The sequence below is a fragment of the Chanodichthys erythropterus genome, chromosome 6 (assembly GCF_024489055.1).
Source record: "Chanodichthys erythropterus isolate Z2021 chromosome 6, ASM2448905v1, whole genome shotgun sequence".
In the NCBI taxonomy this organism is placed as follows: domain Eukaryota; kingdom Metazoa; phylum Chordata; class Actinopteri; order Cypriniformes; family Xenocyprididae; genus Chanodichthys; species Chanodichthys erythropterus.
In genome coordinates, this window is record NC_090226.1 from 5,178,963 (window position 1) to 5,202,723 (window position 23,761).

Below are 23,761 nucleotides of genomic sequence, written 5' to 3' on the forward strand. Positions count from 1 at the left end.
TTTTGATACAGTCAGAGTCATTCATAGTGTGAACTATTGATTATTTTGGGTGCATCTTGTCCTAGTTTGCACTTGCTGTTTGGTTCATCATTAGTTTCTTTTTTTGTTCATTTCCACTTCATTGACAGTGAGTTATTGGTAGCTTGCCAGTGTACCAGAGAATGACCAGTCATTCACTATGAAGAAAATTCCAGTAGTGCTGCCCTCAATTCCACCCTAAAAAAAGGCTGCTCAGATAAAAATAACCTATTGTCTGATTTTTGTTTGTGCGTTAGTTCTTCATTATTACCGTGCGTCAGTGTTACAATGGATAGGGCTTTTCAGTGAGGTTCAAAAGCTTAGTTTTGCTCCCATTAGACCTTAAAAACTTCCTCCAAATCATTGATGCAGTCACAACTCTGGCTGAGATGTGATTACCTTTTTTTAAGCAAAATCTAAAGACTTTCTTCTTGTTCATTTGGCATTCTCAGTCACCTCTTTGTGTTTTTCCTCAATCAAATACTTTTGAGTTTTGGCTGATGGCATACACCGGGCAGACTCACAGTCATTACTTTTGAATTGATTAACTACATCAATCAACTTCAGCAGAACAAGTAACTATAAGCGATGACTCTGAGGTAGTAACTAATCTGAAAACATTGTTGTAAAAAGTTTAGTTTCATAGCAAAATGTATCTTAATACCATTGCTCAAACTAAATGCTATAAACTTATATCTCCGCGGCCGACATGCCTCCATGCAATATTTGCTCGTCCCGGTCCCATGCAAACAGAGATAATTGCGGACCAGCTGTGTGAGCAGGAGGCGGCCTGCGAGAGGACTCAGCTGTAGTGAGTGCGCCACCATGCCAAGACTCAGTGCCAGTCAGTCAGCTCTGTTTCAATTAGGTCTCAAAATGAGTTAATCTAATACAGGCCAGAGAGGACAGACTCGCAAATATGCACTTTCATTTCGCCTACGAACATTTAAGCTAAAACAAGTCTTTAAAATGTAATGATGATTTTACCAACCACAGTCTAAACATGATTCTGGGCTGCACTACTTTGTTAGATTATCACTTCCTTATTGCCCTTCACTATCCAAGGTCTAACTCAAGCAACCAAGTCTTTATAGTCATTGCACAAAATGTGATAATTTCTATAATTAACTGTGCTTGCTATTATTTTTTCTTATACATTAAACAATATGGATTTTTGGCATGATTTATACCTCACATGGTTTGTTGAGCAGAGTTGTAATGTTATTTCTCTTAGTGAAGGACCTGACCTCCACACGCAGGGTTTAAGTCTAGGCTTGCCTTGAATGAACCCTTAATCTCTCCTCACCAATGCAGATATCACTAGTCCCAGCTAAACTACCATGACTCTTATTCTCACCACGGCTGCATTTTTTAAAATTAAAAATACAGTAGAAACAGTAATATTGTGAAATATTATTAGGATAATATTTAGAATAAATGTTTTCTATTTAAACATATTTTAAAATGTAATTTATTCCTGTGAGGGCAAAGCTGAATTTTCAGCATCATTACTCCAGTCTTTAGTGTCACATGATCCTTCAGGTAACTCAAGTAATGTGAGTTACATAATCATTACTAGTAACGAGTAAAGTAATGCATGACTTTTTACAATAAAATATCAGAGTTACTTTTTAAAATAAGTCACGCAAGTTGTGTTGTTTTTTCCATTTATTGACTGACACCTCTCCTGTCTCCTTGAGAGAAATCTGGAGTAAGTGTAGAGGCTGTGTAAACATAATGATTATTGTAGTTAGATTAAATGTGAGCATGTATTTCATCTCACTTGCACAAAAACAGATTCAGCATTCATCAGAATAAATAAAACCGGTGAAAATTAAATGTTAAATAATGCAAGTATACTTTATGTATTTAATCTCACTTTATTAACCAAAAGTTTTGCTGCTGACCCTCGACGAACTAATTCAACCTTACTAATAAGCAAAAATTACTTTAGTTAAACATCGTGTTGTGTTTTTTTTTTTTTTTTTTTATTGCTGAAGTAAGAGTGTGGAACTCTCCTGTGATCCAGCTAAAAGATTTGAGCTATACAGGCATGAATTTGAATTTCCGTTCAGCGTGAGGCTTATTTATTTCACTTTTGGTGTGAAAGGGCCTTTACATTTGACAAAAAAACCAAACAAACAAGCAAGCCCAGCCCAGGTGAGAAAAAGTAACGCAAAAGTAATGCAATGCGTTACTTTCCATAAAAAGTAACTAAGTAATGCAATTAGTTTTAGGGAGTAACTCAGTATTGTAACACATCATGTTTAAAGTAACTTTCCTGAGCACTGTTCCTTTTAATAAGCAGATTTGGTGTTCAAGAAACATTTCTAATGATCAGTTCAGTGTTGAAAACAGTTGTGCTGCTTAATATTTTTGTGTGGAAACCACTATACATTTTTGTTCAGGATTCTTTGATGAATAGCATTTCGAAAGAACAGCTTTTTTTTTTTTTTTTTTTTGAAAAGAAGCTTTTGTAATGTCTCTACTGTCATATTTGATGTATTAAATGCATCCTGTATGAATAAAACTATTAATTCTTTAAAAAACTACTGACCTCAAACTTTTGAACTGGAAGAGCTTGAGGAAAAGGCATCAAAGTATCATCAGTTCAAGCAAATCTCTGTGTTTTTCTCTCTTTTGTTGTCCCTTATTTATTTTTCATGCAGGTGAATCTGAAACTTTTGCTGTAGGGAATATAGCAGCCATCTATTAGTGCCACATTCTTAGTGTCTGCCTCAACAGCTTGGGATGGAGTCAAAATTAGTATTGATTTAACTGATTGATGATTTGAGCGGCTCTGCTTGGGTGTGAAATGACAATTTTGCCATCTGGAAGAGAGGTCTGGTGCCTTTGAAAGAGCACTGTGCCTTTCTTTATTCACTGAGCTCATGCTTTCTTTTTCTTTTGCAGCAGGCATCCTGTTTTGCACAGAATCACAACAAAGAATCATTTCCCTTTTTTGCAGCATGGCTGTGGGTAAAAATGCTTAATATTTTACTTTCTCTACTTCAAAGGTTTCTTAACATCACACAATATTACAAGCGCTTCTAGTTCAGAGATGACTGATGATCAATCCTGGAGGGTTGTGTCCCATTCAGTTTAAATTGCAAAATGGCATTTAAATGTCATTTCAATTGTTAAATGTGAATTGAGGCAGCAAACAATGGTGTTCTGTGTTTTTTTTCCTGGGTTTGAAATTATAATATACTACTAAACACATATTTAGGCCTGTGACAACTAGCCCCGACCTAGGTCTGTTGATTATTTTGACAGTATTGACTTGGGGAATGTAGATTATTTAATGTGTTCTACATATAAGGAAAAAAATAAAACAGTTTTACCTCAAAATATAAATTAATCTTATTATTATGTTAGGGTTATGCCATTTTTCCTTGCTACTGTCACCTGCTACTGCTTGCTCATTTTAGATATTTAATTAATGTTAAGCAATAAGGCTAAAATTCATTATAATTATATTATAATAATTATAATTATTTCAAGACAAAAGCAATCTGAATTTCTCCAAGGCTTGAGTCTACAGGACTGTAGATCTAGGACACAAGCGCGTTCACGCAGCTCCTCCGCCCTGCCCCTGTTCTCTTGCACGCTCCCCGCTCTGCGCGTGCTCGGTCGAGCCCTTCCGCTGGGCGCACGCGTGCGCGCTCCGCTCAGGATGCTGGATTGTAGGTGATGATGGCGGAAGAGGAGCTGCGCTGAGTTTTCTCCCAGTTTTTTAAATACACCCCTATCAGACGCTCGTCAGCAGATCTCGTCTTTCTCCTCCGTCTCACTCAGAGGGACTATGGGGAATGAAGCGAGCCTCGAAGGAGAGGGACAGCTGGGGCAACCGGGAGGCGCTGTCCCCACGGCTGGAGCCCCGGCTTCCATTTCAGCACCAGCGGGCGGTGGACAGCTCCACAAGCCGAGCAACGGAGCGCCTGCCGGGGGAATGGGCACCGGACACGGGCCGGGAATGAACAGGTATCCCGAATCATTTCAAAAGCTTCTGTCCCATGTATATTTTTGTGAATTCAGTGCACTGCTTTGTGCTACACGATATGAGTCTGTGGGGTCTAATGTTGTGCTTTTATATTTAAAAGAACTATAGTCACTTTTAGCCATATTCAGATCCGATAATCATGTTTTTAACAGCCGCTTCACACCCGATGATTTACACCCGATGATATGCATTATCTACAAAGCCAGTTGTCAGCTAAAAACCTCTATATGTGCTTGAGATCAGGAATCAACTAACATATGCTGGACTCATGGGGTTATTTGATCTCTGGCATACTTGATGCATAGATCTATTTACATATGAGCATGCATATGTACATAAGCAGCCATATGAGAATGTTTTGGTTTTTGCGTGTTGTTTTATTTAGTGTATATTTCCATTCATTACAGACAGTCTGTGCTGTTAGCCTTGCTCTGTCCACAACCAAGCCACCTATGTTAGTTTCTGAGCTTTAATGATCTGAATGCATGATTGCTAATATTGCCAGATGCATATTAACCAAGTTTATGATATGCTCATTATCAGCTGTATAGTAAATATTTATGGAAATCTGGTGTCGGAAATGGTATAGGCTATAGAAGCGAGGCTTGTTCTGAGATAATTTGAGGTGTGTCATGCACTCTTATTTATTCATATAAACCTCAGTTTGCTTCGGTATGATGTAGTCTGGGCCGTGAAATGAAGTGAATTTTTTTGCTTTGTCAACCACGCCTAATAGTGCTGATATCAAAAATGCGCTGGCACTAAAATCTCACTGTAAAAGACACTTGAGGGTTCTGAGAGTGCAAGCATGATAAAATGTTATAGCATTAATAATTGATAAAATTTTGACAAGGATCCATGTGACTCATCTGTTACACGTGCAAGCGAACATCTTTCACTACCTCTCTCTATTCCTCCCCACCCCCCTCTCATCTCCAGTTCTGTCTCCTTCTACAATCTTTAAATAATGCAATGTGTGAATTTCCTTGCACTCAAAAGATTTAGAATTATTCAAACTTTGTGTTGCAATTTATGCTGTTTGCATATTTACTCTCTATTGCAGTGGTTCTCAAGTGGTTTTGCTTCTGGGCACAGATTTTACATTGGACATGAAGTGGAGTGGCAGCACAGTACCAAAATTGGTTATTGTACAAAAACATCTCTTGGATTTCAGTAGTTTCGTGCTCTTGGCAGCCAATAATTCATTGCACATTAAGTGCATTACGGTTGGCACAAACTGGTTGAACCCATATTTATTGTATGGAAGAGGGCAGTCATGAGACTTACAGGACAGTAACAGATGAAGTTGTGCCAAAATACTATAATGTTTGATTGGATACATGACCTTTAACAACAAAACGTGGGAAGCGTTTTCTCGTTATAAAAGTTGATAAGCCAATTTATTTTTAAATATGCACAATTATATGGTTAGTTGCATTTTATTAATTGCTTTTAGCATTGTGTTTCCATGCAACCCACTGACTGAGAACCATTGTTATAAATTAGATAATATTATAATCTGACTCGCCCCTACTACTGTAACAGATGGATTTGGATCCAAATACTCTCTTAAAAATAAAGGTTCTTTATTGGCATCTATGGTTCAATGGAGAACCTTTAAACTAAAGGGATACTTGATTATGATTTCACTTTTTTAACTTTAGTTACGATGCTCAAAGTTCAATGCAAAAGGAGATATTTTCCTTTATAGAAATTGCTTTTTAAGGACTAAAACAAACGGCTGGTAGGGACTACAACTACAGCGGGCTTCTTCCCGGGTTGGTGACATCACTAATGCCAAAATGTACATAAACCCCGCCCCCGGGAACACGCAACAAAGGGGGTGAGGCCATGTTGGGCCGCTTTAGAGAAGAGGAAGAGTTGTTGTAGTAGAGTGTTGTTGTCATGCTGTCATTTTATGCTGAACTGCTTCACAAACGAGGGTCAATTCAACACTGGATTTGCACAAAAGATGAACATGACGGCACATGCTAGTGGATGAGTTGAATCAACTCCACAGCAACTACATAAATTTATCCACTAACCATTCAGAAACATCCAGATGCTTTCAAAAAGTTGTAACTTCTCCATCAGTGTCGACTCCGGTTTGAACAATGTAAGGCTGAACACCGTTACTGACAATCCTCATTTTGGCTGTGTGAGATTCTCACGCTTTGTTGTTGAGCAACCGAAGCATGAGCTGTTAAAGCTCCGCCCTCTTTTGGAAAGCAGACCGGGAGCAGCAGCTCATTTGCATTTAAAGGGACACACACAAAAACTGCGTGTTTTTGCTCACATCCAAATAGGGGCAAATTTGACAAGCTTTAATAAATGATCTGTGGGGTATTTTGAGCCGAAACTTCACAGACACATTCTGGGGACACCAGAGACTTATGTTACATCTTGTGAAAGGTGCATTATAGGACTCCTTCAGAAATGTCCTTTTGTTCACAAGGTTCTTTGGAGAACCTAAATCGGTTCTTCCATTGCATCGCTACGTTAGCTGCAATATATTATTTACTTTTTAGCAGTGTTTTTCCTTGCAAGCCACTGGTTGGGAACCATTGTTATATACTGGATAAAATGCTAGACGTCCTTGTCTAAGACTTGTTTTGCATCTTGCATCAGTGTTTTGAAGTGCAGATACACAAGTGTATCCAACCTGAAACATCGATTTACAATGCAATGATGCAAATGAAATGTATTTGTTGCAGGAGGGTGACCTAGCTGTCGGTTTGTTTATAGTCAGGCCTCTCACAGTATGACTATATTCTTGATATCAGCATTTCTTTATGGCCTGATTGGTTTGTTCATAAGCTAAAGTTGAGTCTGTTTGGGTGTGTGAGAAAAGTACAGATGCAGTAATGTTACGGCTGCACGTACTGGCTGTCTGTCTGTGTCTGACCGGCGTCATTAAAACTCCTGAAATGGGTGTGTAGTCGCAGTCGTAGCCTTGCGTGAGTGTTTGAGGTAGAAACAAACCCACTGAGGATATTACAACCTGGGAAGGGGAACATTTGTTTTTCTCATGGGCCATTTCGAGACTCTTGCATTTTTTTTTTCTTCTCACGTCCGTCTCATGTTTTTATTGATGTACTGAAATGCCCAGATTTTTCTGTACAATGTCATCCCATCACACACACACGCATAGTGTGTGAAACGGCTACATCTCTGAGTGATGTTATGGCTTACATACCATATCAAGCCACTTCATCATTCACTGGCAAAGTGCGTGTGATGCCTACAGATGAGGCAGGACCTTGTGCTAGTCTCCTCATGGGTTTCTTTTGCTCCGAAATCTTTTAAAACAGGTTTAAAAGTTTGATATTCACAGAAGCAGGGCTTCAAAATCATTTCACAGCATTGCGGTTGGCTTTGTAAAACTGTATCAGCAATATTGGGGAGTAACTTACTAAAAGTCGCAACATGAATAACTAAATTTTTCAGTAACTCAGTTTTTTTTAAATAATGTGCATTACTAGTAACAAGCTGTACGGCCATTGCCGGAAGCCAGTTATTATAGTTATAAAGTTTTAAATATGGATACTTTTCTTACAAAAACCATTGCTTCACTTCAGAAAGCCTTTATTAACCCCCTAAAGCCATATGGATTACTTTTATGATGGATGGATGGACTTTTTTGGGCTTCAAAATCTCAAGCCCCATTCAACGAGGATATTTTTTAATATAACTCGGATTGTGTTCATCTGAAAGAAGAAAGTCATATACACCTAGGATGGCTTGAGGGTGAGTAAATCTTGGGATAATTTTCATTTTTGGGTGAACTAGCCCTTTAAGATTGAATTATGTAGCTATATAGTTTCATGAATCAAATCACATGGGGGAGCATTTGAAGGCGACATCCTAAAATTAGTTTCAGAATCAACATATTTGAAAATTTTCATGGCGCAAACTGAATGATTGACGGCCAAAATGAGGAACCAGAAGCTATTAGTGTGTTTGTATGGAATTTCAGGGGAGTGTGTAGGTGTTGTTTGTGCTATTAGTGAAACACGGACGGAGAGAAAGACAGGATGAATGAGGGAGATGGATGGAGAGACAGAACAGTATCCGACGCTTTATTTCCCAGCAGATGGGATAGGAACATGGCTGTCTTAGCCGCCAAACATCACCCCCATAAAAGGGACCTGAATTGTAATGACAGAGAAATCTAATAAATGTTCTCCGTGAGCCTGCGGCATTCTTTTAGCGTTCTCTTTACGCTCACGCTCAGTGTCTTTAAACCGTCCTATTTATTAAGCCTCAGAAGAAAACAGAAGTCATGCACCCCGGCCCACATGTTGAAAGGCCAATTTTAAAAAGGTTAATGCCACATCTTCCCATTTCAGACCTCTTCCATCATATGAACTGTTGTTCACTGTTCCCCCAGCCTTCATGCTAGAGCTAGGCGGATCGATCCTGAAATATCGATACTTTCGATACTGATCGATCCAAATGAATGTTTAAGAGCGAACATGTTGAAGATTAGCTGTTGATTCATTAAATGTTAAGCTATTTCCTCTCAAAAGCGGTTTATTCAGTGTAGTGAAGCCTCTCCTCCATTGACACCATTCCTCTTGTCTCCTTCCCTGTATCCCATAGTGTTACTTAGCAGGCATTACACTTTTTTTGGCTAAAGTTGCAGGCTTGCCTTCAAGTTGTTGTCACGGGTTCTGTACCATGGTGCGCTCCCGGGTCCGCATGGCGGCTTTCACGTTGCCAATTTTTCATGCGAACCAAACCTCATTTCGAACTAAACTGCCAATGTGAAAGCACCCTTAAGGGGCGACATTTTGAGCAATGTTGCCATCAACGGGCAACTTGGCGAGACACAGGGCAACTAGTTATGGTAACGAACAGTTGGCAATAACCAATCTGAGAGGAGCAAATCTATTGCCAACCCAATAAATACTTGTTAGGCACTTTATTTCAACTCTTTTAAAATATTTTCTTAATTTTTATTAAATATAAATGCCTGTCCAATCTGATTTGTGATGGGAAAAGGGAGAAGAGCGAGTTTGGCAAAAGGTGGATTTGAACCCAGGTTGCTCACGTCAAAAATTCACGTACTCAATTTTACAGTCGTTTTAGGATGTTTGGTTTTATTGCATTATGTTGTTATGGCAACAAAGTTGCTCAGTTGATAAAACTTTACACCGAAATGATTAGTAAGCTGTTTCCACACTAAACACATGTTGTTTCTGCACTATTGAAACACTGAGTATTGTAACATTTATTGACCTCATTGACTTCCATTGTAAGTGCCTCACTGTAACCCAGATTTTTTCCTTTTTAAAAGAATAGAAGCGACAAGTTGAAATTAATTGTGTGGTAACCAACATTATGCCACAAATAATGATGTCTTGTACTCTTGTGCACTACAGGAGTATAGGACTCCACATGTATAGTATAGTATAGTATTGTTAGAAGTATAGTATAGTCCTCATACTGTATCTCAAGCGAGAGAAGATGAATTCGGTTTGTCAGTCTTCACCCATGACTGTTCTTCTCATGTGGAGCTGACTCCCACTGGTTTTGTACTCTCCTTCTGTCACTCTGTGACTCATCAGAGGTGTTAACACAGGCTCCGTGCAGCAGAGAGAGGAGTGAAGGGGACTGCTCAGCACTACAGATTCAAATTAATCTGATCCAGCAGACATGACTGTCTAAGGCTGCTGTTAGCCCCTTTATGGACTGCAGGGAGAAGAGAGAATCACAGTAAACGTTCACTCGTGTTCGGGGAAACACTTAAGCCCCTTTGTACATGCTATTGTGCCCAATTTAGGATTTTATTTAGAGTGGTAGGATTAAAGTATTGTCATGCTGCATATAGATTTGATGAATGTAAAGCTGCATTCAGAGATGATGTGATGCAAAGGATCGACATGAGAATATACCATAGACTTATTTATACTATAAGTCCATCCTTCCATTCATCCGTCCTTCTGTCCAGCCATCAATCTGTCTGTTCGTCCATCTGTCCATCCATCTTTTCGTCCGTCCGTCCATCCATCTATCTGTCCATCCATCCATCTGTCCATCCACCCATCCATCCATCCCTCCGTCCGTCCATCATCATCCATCCACCCTTCCATCCCTCTGTCCATCAATCCATCCATCTGTCCGTCCATCCATCAATCCGTCCATCCATCCGTCCTTCCATCCATCCATCCATCCATCAGTCCATCCATCTGTCCATCCATCCATCAGTCCGTCCGTCCATCCATCCATCCTTCCATCACTTTACATCCGTCCATCCTTCCATACATCTTTCTATCCGTCCATCCTTCCATACATCTTTTCGTCCATCCGTCCATCATCATCCATCCGTCCTTCCACCCTTTCATCCCTCTGTCCATCAATCCATCCATCTGTCCGTCCATCCATCCATCAATCAATCAATCCGTCCGTCCGTCCGTCCGTCCGTCCGTCCGTCTGTCCATCCTTCCATCCATCTTTCCGTCATCCATCCATCCATCCAACCCTCCATCCATCCATCCATCCATCTGTCCGTCCATCCATTACTTCGGCCATCCATCCATTACTTCGGCCGTCCATCCATCCATCCATCCATCCATCCATCCATCCATCCATCCATCCATCCATCCATCCATCCATCCATCCATCCATCCATCCATCCATCCATCCATCCATCCATCCATCAATCTGTCCATCCATCTGTCCGTCCATCCTTTCATCCATCTTTCCATCCATCCATCCCTCCATCCATCTCTCCGTCCATCCATCCTTCCATCCATCTTTACATCTGTCCATCATTCCATCCATCTTTCCATCCATCCATCCAAAGGCTATGGTATGTCCTTATTTGGATAGTGAAGCAAGTATGTACACATCCTTATTGTTTCTGTACATCTGTTTTTCTATTTGAGCAGATAGATGGTCGTCTGAGGGTGAAATGTCTAAATATCTACATTTGCCATGCATTTTGAATAGAATGACCACAGAAAATGCAATGATAACCTGCATCGAGAGACGCAGACTAGAAATTGCTAATCAGTGCTTCATTATGTTTTTTATGATTTCTGCATTCAGGAATAATTACCTGAGCACTAGATAATTATAAGGAGTACATGGTTCAGTTAATGAGACAATCAATCATAGCAGACACAATAACTCCTTGATTAAACACAAGTTATGGTGAATCGAATCGCCCTGTCAATAACCATGGCCCTGCTTGTTTTACTCACTAACATTCAAAGTTTAAATTTGTAAACTGCTGGTGACAGACGTGTCTCCAGGGTATGCTAGCAAACAATGTTACAGACTGTTTGTATAGTATCTGCCCTAGGCTGTATACACTGTCATGGGGTCTGAAAGAGAAGTCTCTTATGCTCATTAAGGCTGCATTTATTTTATCAAAAATACAGTAAAAACAGATATATTGTAAAATATTATTACAATTTAATATAAGTGTTTTCTATTTTAATATATTTTAAAATGTAATTTATTCCTGCGATGCAAAGCTAAATTTTCATTATTGCAGTGTCAGTGTCACATGATCCTTCAGAAATTCTATGGTGATTTGCTGCTCAAGAAACATGTATTATTATTAATGTAGAACCAGTTATTTTTTTCCAGGATTCTTTGATAAATAGAACGTTCAAAAGAACAGCATGAAAAAGAAATCTGTTGACCTTAAACCTAATTAACATGGTCTACAAACTCCAGTTTTGATTTAATGTTCTCTTTAGGTCTCATTAATTCTGTATATTTTAACACATTTCTGATTTATTTTGTTTGTAGTGTTTAATTGACGCCCCAAACCAGGCAGATATCCAAATCTTTACGACTGTAACCTTTTCTGAGTCTTGAACAGCTGTCTTGTTGCAGTAGTTATGATGGTACTTTTAAAATATGTTTTTTTTTTTTTTACATTTTCAGCTTTCTTTATTGTGTAATTTTGATACATGAAAAAGGTCTGCAAAGCTACAAAGCACAAAGTCACTCCAAAGGGAGTTATTCTCTATATTAGTGTTTCTGAACTTCCTGAAACGCCTCGATTTGTAGTGTTGAGTTTTCATCCAGAAACGAACATCTAATTTAAATAATTCCCGCCCAAGGCATATGCAAAAAAGGGATGAGGCGTGGTTGAGTTGTGTGTAGTAGTGTGGCCATTAGTAGTTGCTATGTCCAAGTGTTAGTTTTTACACCCGAGAAGCAGAAAGTCATGATTATCGAAAGGGGTGTGGCATTTACCAAACATGCTTGAAGTGGTTGACCAATCACAATACACTGGTCCAATCAGAGCGCATCACGCTTTTTGGAAGGAGGAGCTTCGTGACAGACTGGGAAGAGAGGTGCTGCAACAATGTCAAATATGTGAAAAATAAGGTGTCTTTTGAATAGTCAAGCATGATAACCTGTTCTAGTAGACCCCAAAAACAAAATGAAGAAATACGGGCTTTTAATATTCAGGTTGTGAGGAATTAGACCTTTTAAAATATTATTTAGCTCTGTAGCTCCTGAGTCTGATTTTTGAGCATGGACATTACAGGAAGCTTGATTTAGCATTGAGTGTGTTTACCCTCTAGCTGTTCTCTTTACTGTTAAATTACTCCCTATTGAAGCTTTCTCTCTCAAGCCTGGGCCTCAGGATCTAAGTAAAGATAAATTCAATCCATACTGATATTAGCAATACCTCTGAGGGCATTGGGTGCATAGTTCTTATTTTAATAAAGAGATGATGAAATGCCCTCAGCAGAAAACTATCAGGCGTGTGATGAAAAGTGTTTGAAGAATATGTCAGTGAGTTTATTTCTGCCACAGAGAACATATCCTAAAGCATGTGTATATGTTGGATGTTATTTTAAACTACTATCGCAGTGATTCTTCTAGACATGAGTGAGATTAAATGAACTTTAGCTGAAGTCCCCTGCTTCTTATGTTTTACTCCTGAGAAAAAGCCTCACAGGTCTCCTATAGAGTTTCAGAAAAGATCTCAAGAATGTCTCAAACTGTGCTCTGATTTGCTCTGTTTTTGAATGAGTCATTGAATTATTGACTCTCCCGATTCGTTCAAAGCCGCAAAGCCGCAGATTCATTGACTGATTGAGTGAGTCATCGAGTCATTCATTCATTCAGTAACGAAGCAAGTAGCTGTATTTATGAATGAGTCATTGAATTATTGACTCTCCCGATTCGTTCAAAGCCGCAGATTCATTGACTGATTGAGTGAGTCATCGAGTCATTCATTCATTCAGTAACAAAGCAAGTAGCTGTATTTATGAATGAGTCATTGAATTATTGACTCTCCCGATTCGTTCAAAGCCGCAGATTCATTGACTGATTGAGTGAGTCATCGAGACATTCATTCATTCAGTAACGAAGCAAGTAGCTGTATTTATGAATGAGTCATTGAATTATTGACTCTCCCGATTCGTTCAAAGCCGTAGATTCATTGACTGATTGAGTGAGTCATCGAGTCATTCATTCATTCAGTAACGAAGCAAGTAGCTGTATTTATGAATGAGTCATTGAATTATTGACTCTCCCGATTCGTTCAAAGCCGCAGATTCATTGACTGATTGAGTGAGTCATCGAGACATTCATTCATTCAGTAACAAAGCAAGTAGCTGTATTTATGAATGAGTCATTGAATTATTGACTCTCCCGATTCGTTCAAAGCCGTAGATTCATTGACTGATTGAGTGAGTCATCGAGTCATTCATTCATTCAGTAACGAAGCAAGTAGCTGTATTTATGAATGAGTCATTGAATTATTGACTCTCCCGATTCGTTCAAAGCCGTAGATTCATTGACTGATTGAGTGAGTCATCGAGTCATTCATTCATTCAGTAACGAAGCAAGTAGCTGTATTTATGAATGAGTCATTGAATTATTGACTCTCCCGATTCGTTCAAAGCCGCAGATTCATTGACTGATTGAGTGAGTCATCGAGACATTCATTCATTCAGTAGCAAAGCAAGTAGCTGTATTTATGAATGAGTCATTGAATTATTGACTCTCCCGATTCGTTCAAAGCCGTAGATTCATTGACTGATTGAGTGAGTCATCGAGTCATTCATTCATTCAGTAACGAAGCAAGTAGCTGTATTTATGAATGAGTCATTGAATTATTGACTCTCCCGATTCGTTCAAAGCCGCAGATTCATTGACTGATTGAGTGAGTCATCGAGACATTCATTCATTCAGTAACGAAGCAAGTAGCTGTATTTATGAATGAGTCATTTAATTATTGACTCTCCCGATTCTTTCAAAGCCGCAGATTCATTCACTAATGAAACACCATTATGTGTTGTTTGGAGACGAACAGTTCTGCTGTGGCTTTCATTGCTGAAAAATAGAGTAAACAATATTGAAAATACTGTGTTTCTGTAAATTGATCTCTATGCATAGTCTATATTTGTTCTTCTAAGTGCTAAAACCTAACTTTTACAAAGGTACATTGTTGAGAATAGCAGTAATGTAGCTTGATTTGCTAAGGCATGCAACCTATTTTATGCATGCTACTTGTGTAGATGAAGTCAGTTTGACTGTAAAAGATTAGGTCATTTGATTGGATGTCATGTATTGACCTTTTACGGCAATACATTAGAAGCGGCGTTTTGCCTGTTAAAAATACATGCTCAGTTTTAATTTTATATAAAGGTGGGGTAGAATTAAATGAATGACAAAACTCAGCATTTTGTTTGTGTACCCCCTCTGTCACCTCACATACCCCAGTTTGGGATCCCTATGACAAGGAATAGTACCTGTAAGCCTTTCCACCTGAACCGAACTGTTTTAAAGTCAATTTAGAGTGTAAATTGAATGTTGGGAAGGAACTTTGGATCCCTAGTTGGACTGTGATTAAATTTCTTTGCCGCATACAAAGCTGACACTGAAATAATGAACTTTTCTTCTGCTTTGGCGCATCTCAGTTGATTCAGACCTTGGTAATGGCTTTAGATGAAGCAGGATGGGAAAGACGGCCTGCTTTTCTGGCGTTGAAGTTTCACTTGAAGTTTAAGGGCTGCATATAATGAGGGACCAGGTGCTGGAAATATTCCTGGACAGACAACAGAGTGAGCCAAGCACAGCCACACACACACACACACACACACACATGCACAGACACACACATACTTCTCAGCCTGACTCACTGTTACTGTGAAACATGCTATTTTAGTTCTCGCACGCTTTTTTTCTTTCTCCTCAGAATCTGACAGAGGAAGTGTAAGCTTTTGAAGTGTCTTGTGTGTACATTTGAGGCTCACTGTGTGTACCCGTGAGCTGTGTTAGCCGGGCTCTCCGAAGACGTTGTTATGACCATAGAGAAAGCTTAGAGTCCATTCTAATTGCTCACTAATCCCAGTGCCAGCCAGTGAAAGAAAGAAGAAGAAGAGAAAATCATTACTGCTGTTGACATGTGATAAACGACCTCAGCGTAGCAGAAAGTCTGCACAAAACCCCTCATGCCTTTATAGGAAACTTGGGGACTTAAAAAAAAAGGAGAAAAAGAGGCCAAGAAAGGGTTCAACAGAAGCTTAAGCGTTAGAAAGTAGGCAGCTGTAAATTCAGCACTGAGGCGTAATTGAAGAGGAAAAAAAGTGAGAAAGCAAAAAGAAACAAACGTAGTATGCGTAATATGTAATTGATGTCCATTATGTGTGCCCTGGTTTTGTTGTAAAGAAATAGTTCACTCAAAAAACAGAAAAAAAGGTTTGCAGCTGATTGAGATGATGCAATAAACTGAGATGTTCCTCTCTCGTTTTAGTTTCTCACTTTTTCAGCCAAAAATAAATGATTCAGTGATTTAAGTCTCTGTGAAAATGTCTTTGTGTTGCATCAATCAAGTCCTTGGTGGCTTTTTAAGTAAAATATAAATTCTGTTGTCCTCTGTTTTTAGCTTTATTATATTATGCTGTTAACACTTTATAGGGAACACATATACTATTAACTACGACTTTTCCCTTAATAAACACCTAATTTACTGCTTATTATTAGTTAGTAAGGTAGTTGTTAAGTTTAGGTATTGGGTAGGATTAAGAATATAGAATGTGGTCATACAGAATAAGGCATTAATATGTGCTTAATAAATAATAATAAATAACCAAAATTCTAGTAACATGCATGATAATAAGCAACTAGTTAAAAGACCCTAAAATAATGTATTACCATTATGTTATGTTATATTATATTATATTTTTGAGCAATTTTATTAGTTCAAGTTTAATGCAGTTATTAATTGAGATTAATTTAATATTTTTGAGTCTAAATACTGCTCTGAATTTTATAACATTTATATTTATTTTTTTTATATATAAAATTAGTGTAGTTATCTAGTATTTGTTAGAAGCTTGTAGTGTAGGTACTTTAGGCAACTAATGAATCATAAGCATGTTTTTTTTTTTTTTTTAATGCCAATAATGTGGCATAGCTGCTACTTTTTTAAAATCAATTTTGTTTTGTAAAGCAGCAATGACAATATGGGTATTAAGTAAGCTCAGTTAAACGAACCACAGCCCCTCATTCATACGTAAATTTGATCATGAATAAAACATAATAGTAGACTCAAACCGTTATGCAATGATAAAAAGTTTCTTTATGACACACTCCATGACTCACATTCATACTAAAGCATAAACAGGACACACATTCAGCATCTCTTTCTTTGGTGATTATATTGTTTTTTAAAGGCTTCTGAATTAGGTTCAGTCATGTCAGCTCTGGGATTTACATAATGGTTATTGATCACCATTGGCAGTTATTTTGAGTGAAACGACAATAAACAGCTCATTAGAGAACATTGATTAAATGCTTAGGTATGTTCACAGCTCTTATTCTTACCGGCTTCTCCAAAGTTTTTTTTTCTTTTCTCCAAAGGAAATTGTACACAAACAAATTTACAGCATGATGTAGCACGGCGACGATGTGATAAAATGGCCAGTGACAGATTTTTAAGATTCTTGCGGTGGAATGTGTTTGTGTTTGAAGTAAACAGCAGTTCCATTAAAATGGTTCCATTGAAAGGATTTCTGTGAATGAAGCATTCAATCACCTGTGAGATCTCCTTCATGCTCGATTTCTGCATCCTGTCATCCAACTATTTTGCTTGCTTTTTCCAAATTTCGCCCCAGATCTTGCACAGAGCCATTTTGAACTTTCTGTGTCAATCTGTTATCTGATATTTCACAATATAAACCAAAGCAATACCAATACTGATACTGATTATTTAAGGTTTATGTGTCCAATCCAATAACTGATATTTATAGTTTTATTTCTGTTTTTAATTTATAAATATTAAATAAATTGACACATTTATTACTTTAAAATTAGGTTATAATTGAAACTAAATCATTAGAAAAACACAGCATGCATTATTATATTATATTTAGTGTTGTCAAATAGATTAATCCCGATGAATTGCATCTAACAAAAGTTTTTTCTACATTATTTATATATATATATATATATATATATATATATATATATATATTTTTTTTTTTTTTGACTAACACAGACATATAATATATATACACACATATATATTATATAATCATAAACGTATGTTAGATGTGATTAATGTTATGTTAATGATGATGTTATTAATGTAATGATTATGTGTTATTAATATAATGATGATGATGATGATAATAGTAAAATAATAAATACTCTGTACATATCGATTTTATTGTTATTATGACAGGTTACTGGCTTTGAAAATCTCAAACCATAAGAATGAGCAATAGCAGTGATGCTTGTCTTAATAGGCACCACAAATGATAATTCATAACTAAAATCTTTTTTTTATTAACTTCAAATCCGAGCCATGATTTTGTCATTTTGCCACTAAGCAGCTTCTATTCTATGTCAAAGTTCAAGATCGACCATTTCAGACAAGTAAATATGCTTAGCTGAAGAGGAAACCTCTGTTACCTCTTTTTGCAACCACAGATTACATTTCAGATTCTTTTGCAGAAGCATTGAAAGTCCTTGTCAATCAGTTTGTTTCCGCCCCCAGAATTTGCCCTGCTGTATTGATTTATCTTTCTATTCTCATTCAAACTACTCAGGAAGCTGCGGTACAAAGCTCTTTAAATCTCCTCCCGTGAATCCCCTGGGCAGATGGATTCAACAAAGTGTTCAGCTATCTGTGATTTCTAACATATGCCACACCACCCCTGTGTTAATTCACACACCAATGTCTTTTTTTCCCCTCCCACAGTATCCAAGGCAAACCTAATCAGACAGACCCGAGCATGGGACCTAAACCTGGGGGTCCGCCAGGTGCAGGACCTGGTCCCGGAGCTCCGACACAACCACAGGGACCCGGTCAGGGTCAAGCTGCACGGAAGAACCTCCAGGTGGACGTGGGGAGCAGCAAAGGCGGGCATCCTGTCTCGCCTGGGGGCAGTGCTCCCACCTCGCCCTATTCTTTGCCCCAGATCGCACCCATGCCCAGCAGCAAGCTGTGTCCGGTGTGCAAGACCGCAGATCTAACGGGCACCACAGACGGCCAGCCAAACTGCAATAAATGCACGCAGTGCCGCTCCATGGTGTGCAACCAATGCGGATTCAACCCCAACCCTCACCTCACTGAGGTAAGAAGCCCAATACATGCTCACTCAGTGTTTTATGTTGTATAATACCGTTCAAAAGTTTGGGGTCTTTTTTTTTTTATTTAGCGTGGATGCATTCAAATATGAAAGCTTGTTTCCGCCACAGAATAAAAAATAAAAAAGTTACTTATTGATTGATAATTTATCTCACAATTCTGGGAAAAAAAGTTGCAAACTCACAATTGTGAGGTATAAAGTCTAGATAAATGTGTGCTATTATTAGGTACATATCCAAGTGTTTGTGTGAAGTGTGGAAGCTAAAGTATAGCGCGCTTACTGCATGACTTGGAGGCGCCGGCATGATTTTTTTCTGATAATAGCGGAAAAACAACTTAAAATATAAACGTACAATAACAAGAAATGTGTACCCTTGTAAAATAAGGAAAACAAACAGGATGCGCTTTCTGCCATCTCGGTCTCCGTGAACTGGAGCGCATCACAAAAAATGAACCGAAACTCATCGTATAGGCTACTTGCCTCACAGACACGAGAAATAGAAAGCTCGAAAAGTCTACTTTTTAAACCAATTAGAAAATAAACACTCTCAGTTTATGTAATCCTACTATACTTCCAGATGGCGAGACACTGACTTAGAAAACGCTACTTTATTTATAAATAATTAAAATGTCTTTAAAGTTGTTAAATTTCGGGAAATAACTCGTTGAATTACAAATTTGTTCTCATAATTTAACAACTTTTTTCTCGTAATTTAATGACTTTATTCTCGTAATTTAATGACTTTATTCTCATAGTTTAATGAGTTTATTCTCAACATTTTATCTCGACTTTTTTCTCGAAATTTAACAAATTTGTTCTCGTAATTTAACGAATTTGTTCTCGTAATTTAACGAATTTGTTCTCGTAATTTAACAACTTTTTTCTCCTAATTTAATGACTTTATTCTCAACATTTTATCTCGACTTTTTTCTCGAAATTTAACGAGTTATTTCTCGAAATTTAACAACTTTAATCTCGAGATGGTTTTATTTTTTTATTATTGCTTGGCCCTAATCCTCTTCCGTATTGGTGAGCATGACAGACTTCTTTTCAAAAACATTAAAAACATAACTGACCCCAAACTTTTGAATGGTAGTGTGTGTGTATATATTTTATTTTACTTGAGTCAATTTGTATATCATAAGTCCCCCGGGAGAACTATTCCAGACTAGTCTGAGTCTGAAAACTCACCATCAGAAAGCAACTGTGTGATATAACAATGGCGAAAAAGAAAGAACATTGCAGTCCAAATGATAATTTTTGATTAGAGTTTTGCTGTTAACGGTAGATTTCTGGAGGAGAGAGAGATGTGTTAAACAAAAAGCTCTGGGTAATGAATCCTACGCTTGGTCTCGGCCTCCATCTGGCACAAACCCAGGACACACACTGCACACAACCTGGAACTGCTCAGAAGAGGGTCCTCCGGGGCGTATGGGAATGTGTGCATGTGTTTGCTCTGTTTCTGCGTGTAGGATGCAGTAGAAAGCCCGAGCCAATGTTCAGAGATGCATGTGTGGGAGAGCGAGAGGGCGCACGGCTGAGCATGTGAGGGTGAGATTGTTTCAGCATGTTTGAGGAGCTCAAAGGTGCAAATGGCTGGTGGTGCTTTAAAATCCTGCAAGTGTAAATTAGACAATAGACAGGAGGACGGAGAGGAGGGGATGTTGACAGCTCATGGTCGCTGAAAGATCAAAAGTGATTTTCAGGCATCTGCTCTCCTGGCTCTGAACTCCAGCAAAGCCATCAAAAGGGGAAATGCAAAACAGCACCCTAGACAGTAGCCAAGGGCAATTTTAGAAGGGTTGAAGAACAGTTCAGACATAGAATCACATATTACAGAAAGCTGTGTCATATTAATGTTCTCAACAAAAAGCTCTGAGATCATTTATGGAAACTAAGCTGCATAAAACATCTCAATCAGAATTCGTCATGGTTATCAACACACATTCAGTATTTAGCAACTTGACCTGTACTGATGAACTATACTGGTACACTACCTTTTAAAAGTTCATTCACGCATGGGTCAGTAGTACATTGTTTTTTAAAAAAAAATTTTATTCAATTAATACTTTTATTCAGAAAGGATGCAGTAAATTAACCAAAAGTGACAGTAAAGGTGTTTATAATGTTATAAAAGCATATTAGAATGTTTCTGAAGGGTCATGTGACACTAAAGACTGGATTATTGATGCAGAAAATTCAGATTTGCATCACAGGGATAAATTACATTTTAAAATATGTTCAAATAGAAAACAGTTATTTAAAATTGTAACTTTTTTTTACACTGTTAGCCCGGATAAGTTGAATTTACTCAGAAAATTTGAGGAAACTGGTTGCCCTAAAAAAATTAAGTAATGTTAACTTAATAATTTGAGTTCATTTAACTTAAAATGTTTTGTAATATTAATTACTTTGTAGTTATTACACCCAGTATATTTAAGTTTAATGTACTAAGCAAGTTAACTTGCCACCAATGAAAATTCATCCATGCCTCCCATCATGCATTGCTGCATGAATAAATTTTCTCCTTTGGTAAAAAACTATAAAAAGGTATTTTTGTAAAGGTATGTTTGGAACAACCAAAACAAATGTTCCAACTGCTCATCAACAGCTCTGTGAATTCACACACACCACGACAAAATGGCGTCATTACCTGCCGCAAACCAGTTTGTAGGAGGCGTGGTCAGGAGAAAAACTTCATAATTTAACCCTTTCGATCGTGAGTTTAAAATATTCTAACTGTCCCCCCAGAGTGAGTTTTTTTAAGGCGACTGTTATTTTAGAACGTTCGCCTTTAATGTTTCCATAGCGACGCGTCTTGCGTGTCATGAGCGCTGAATGCAGCAACAATAACACTGTATAACAGATGGATCGCTATTATTTAGTTTTTCCTTTTTTATTTAAAATATTCGCAAAATTGCTTACCATGTCATCAACTATCTGATATTCCGATTCTCAAATATGTGTAAGTGAGTGTGCTTTGTCGTTTTAAAACCTTTATAAATGATCTTTATCTTGATCTATAATGCGAGATGGGCGCCGCCATCTTAGTTTGCGCTGCAGTTCGCAGAGTCCTGTCAGTCGGATTTACAGCAGGTTAATTCATCATTTTCTTCCGAAATATATGCAAGTAAGTGGCTGGTGAACTGGAAGAATAATAGAGTAAACTTTATAGTTACTTAGGCCCATTATGTGTGTCTGATATGAATAAATGTCGCCAAATTATATTTGTTATTGCTGCTTCCACTGATGTCGGACATCAATGTGTAAATTATAAACGCTTAATGTATTGTTTTAATGGTGCTTATGCATATTTAAATGTCTGAAACCTTAAAATAAACATTATGTGCCTGAAAACACTGCATAGCTGTGATATATGACAAGAGCTGCGCGCGTCCGTCTTGTAGCCAGAGCGCGAAAGCACAGTTTGAATCTGGCAGTTATGTGACGTCGCTGAACGTTCGAAATCCCATATGTGGTACCGTACGCCCAGGGGCACAGAAATAAAAATCCCATATGTGGGACCGTACCGCTCAAAGGGTTAAGTGCATTTCACTTACATTTAAATGCACAATTGAATTTCCCCTTTGGGGATTAATAAAGTAAATCAATCAATCAATACTTATATTTTATAAGTAATGCATCTAAACTTAAATATTTTAAGTATATTGTAATTATATTTTTAAGTAAATATAAAATCCGGGCTAAGAGTGTATCAAATAAATTCAGCCTTGGTGAGCATAAGAAAAATCCCCAAAAAAATCCCAAATGTTTGAATGATAGTTCATGTGAAGGTTAGCTAAAGACTCCAGAGGCCATTTACATTCCCTTTATTCTTAAAGATATAGTACACTCAAAAATAAAATAATATATTGAAGGTGAAATAATATAAGGCTTTGTCACGTCATAAGTGTTTCGAAATTTCAATGGTTCACCACTGGGGGGCGTGACTTTGGCTGTTTGATACATGCTCTGAACCACTGATTCGAAACAAAAGTTTCGCAAAGCTGAAACGGTGTTTTGAAATCGCCCATCACTAGATATTGATAGATAAAGTCGTGATTTTGTTTTTTTGCACACAAAAAGTATTCTCGTCGCTTCATAACATTAAGGCTGAACAACTGTAGACCAGAGTTTCCGCTAGAAAAAAATGGTGCCGGTCAAAGTGACCGGCAGAGGTTTCGTTTTCCGGACATTTTGATGATATGCTGGTCAAATATCGCCTCTTAATTAGTCAAGTTGAGGAAAACTGAAAGCAGTTTATGTAACTTAAAAAATGACAATCAGGCCGTATATGCAACATGTTTATTAGCCTAAATTTCAAATAGACAGAAAAAAACTCAAATTATTCGACCCTCTTGTGAATCCGTTGCGTCGTCCTGCCTTTTCGCAGCGCGAACAGAACATTTTTTCGTTACCATCAACTACCTCACATCTTAGCCATGGGAACTTGTCACTCCATTCCGACCGATACGCCCTACACTTCGGCTTTTTCTCCTGTGGTGGCGGAGCTGTCTGGCTCTGGACATCTGAGGCTTCAGGCGTTCCTGATTCAGTATCCTCCTTCGCGTCTGGCCTCTGAAAAAAACTTTTTTCTAGTCTGCCTGGGCCTGGCCATATTTGAAACGTCTCTCAATAGTTCATGGTTTAGGTCTATATTATAGCCGTTAAGCGTGTGCTTTATTTGAAATGCAACATGCGATGTTGTTTAAAAACTTTCAAACGGTCGATTCAGATTGTGTTAGGGGGGCGGGGCCGGGATTATTAGGCAGTTTTAATCTGACAATTTGACCGGAGAGATTTAATTTTGTCGGACATTTAATTTTTTTCCCAGCCAATGTCCGGTAATTACCGGACAACGGAAACCCTGCTGTAGACACATGAACTGTTTTAAATATGTTTTTAGTAGCTTTCTAAGCATCTGAAAGTGTAAATTATCTTGCTGGCAATGCGGGCCTCACCGAGCCATCGGATTTGATCAAAAATATCTTAATTTGTGTTTTGAAGATGAACAAAGTTCTTACAGGTTTGGAACGACATAAGGGTGAGTAATTAATGTCATTTTTGGGTGGACTAACCCTTTAAACCAGACGCTAATTTGCATTGCTCTTAGTAGTCTGCGTTGGTCATCATGGAAATGATCAGGCTGTGTCTGTGTTCT

General features: G+C 38.0%; 1 protein-coding gene across 2 annotated transcripts in view; it reads left to right on the forward strand.

Moving 5' to 3' along the window:
• Positions 1-3,882: 3,882 nt before the first annotated feature.
• bsnb (bassoon (presynaptic cytomatrix protein) b) overlaps positions 3,883-23,761 on the forward strand; it is a 100,076-nt gene continuing 80,197 nt past the window's right edge. For both annotated transcript variants that reach the window (XM_067387805.1, XM_067387806.1), the window contains exons 1-2: positions 3,883-4,002; positions 18,210-18,585. In XM_067387805.1, the coding sequence (XP_067243906.1) occupies positions 3,971-4,002; positions 18,210-18,585 (408 nt within the window). In that variant the 5' untranslated portion in view covers positions 3,883-3,970. The remainder of the gene's footprint in view (positions 4,003-18,209; positions 18,586-23,761) is intronic.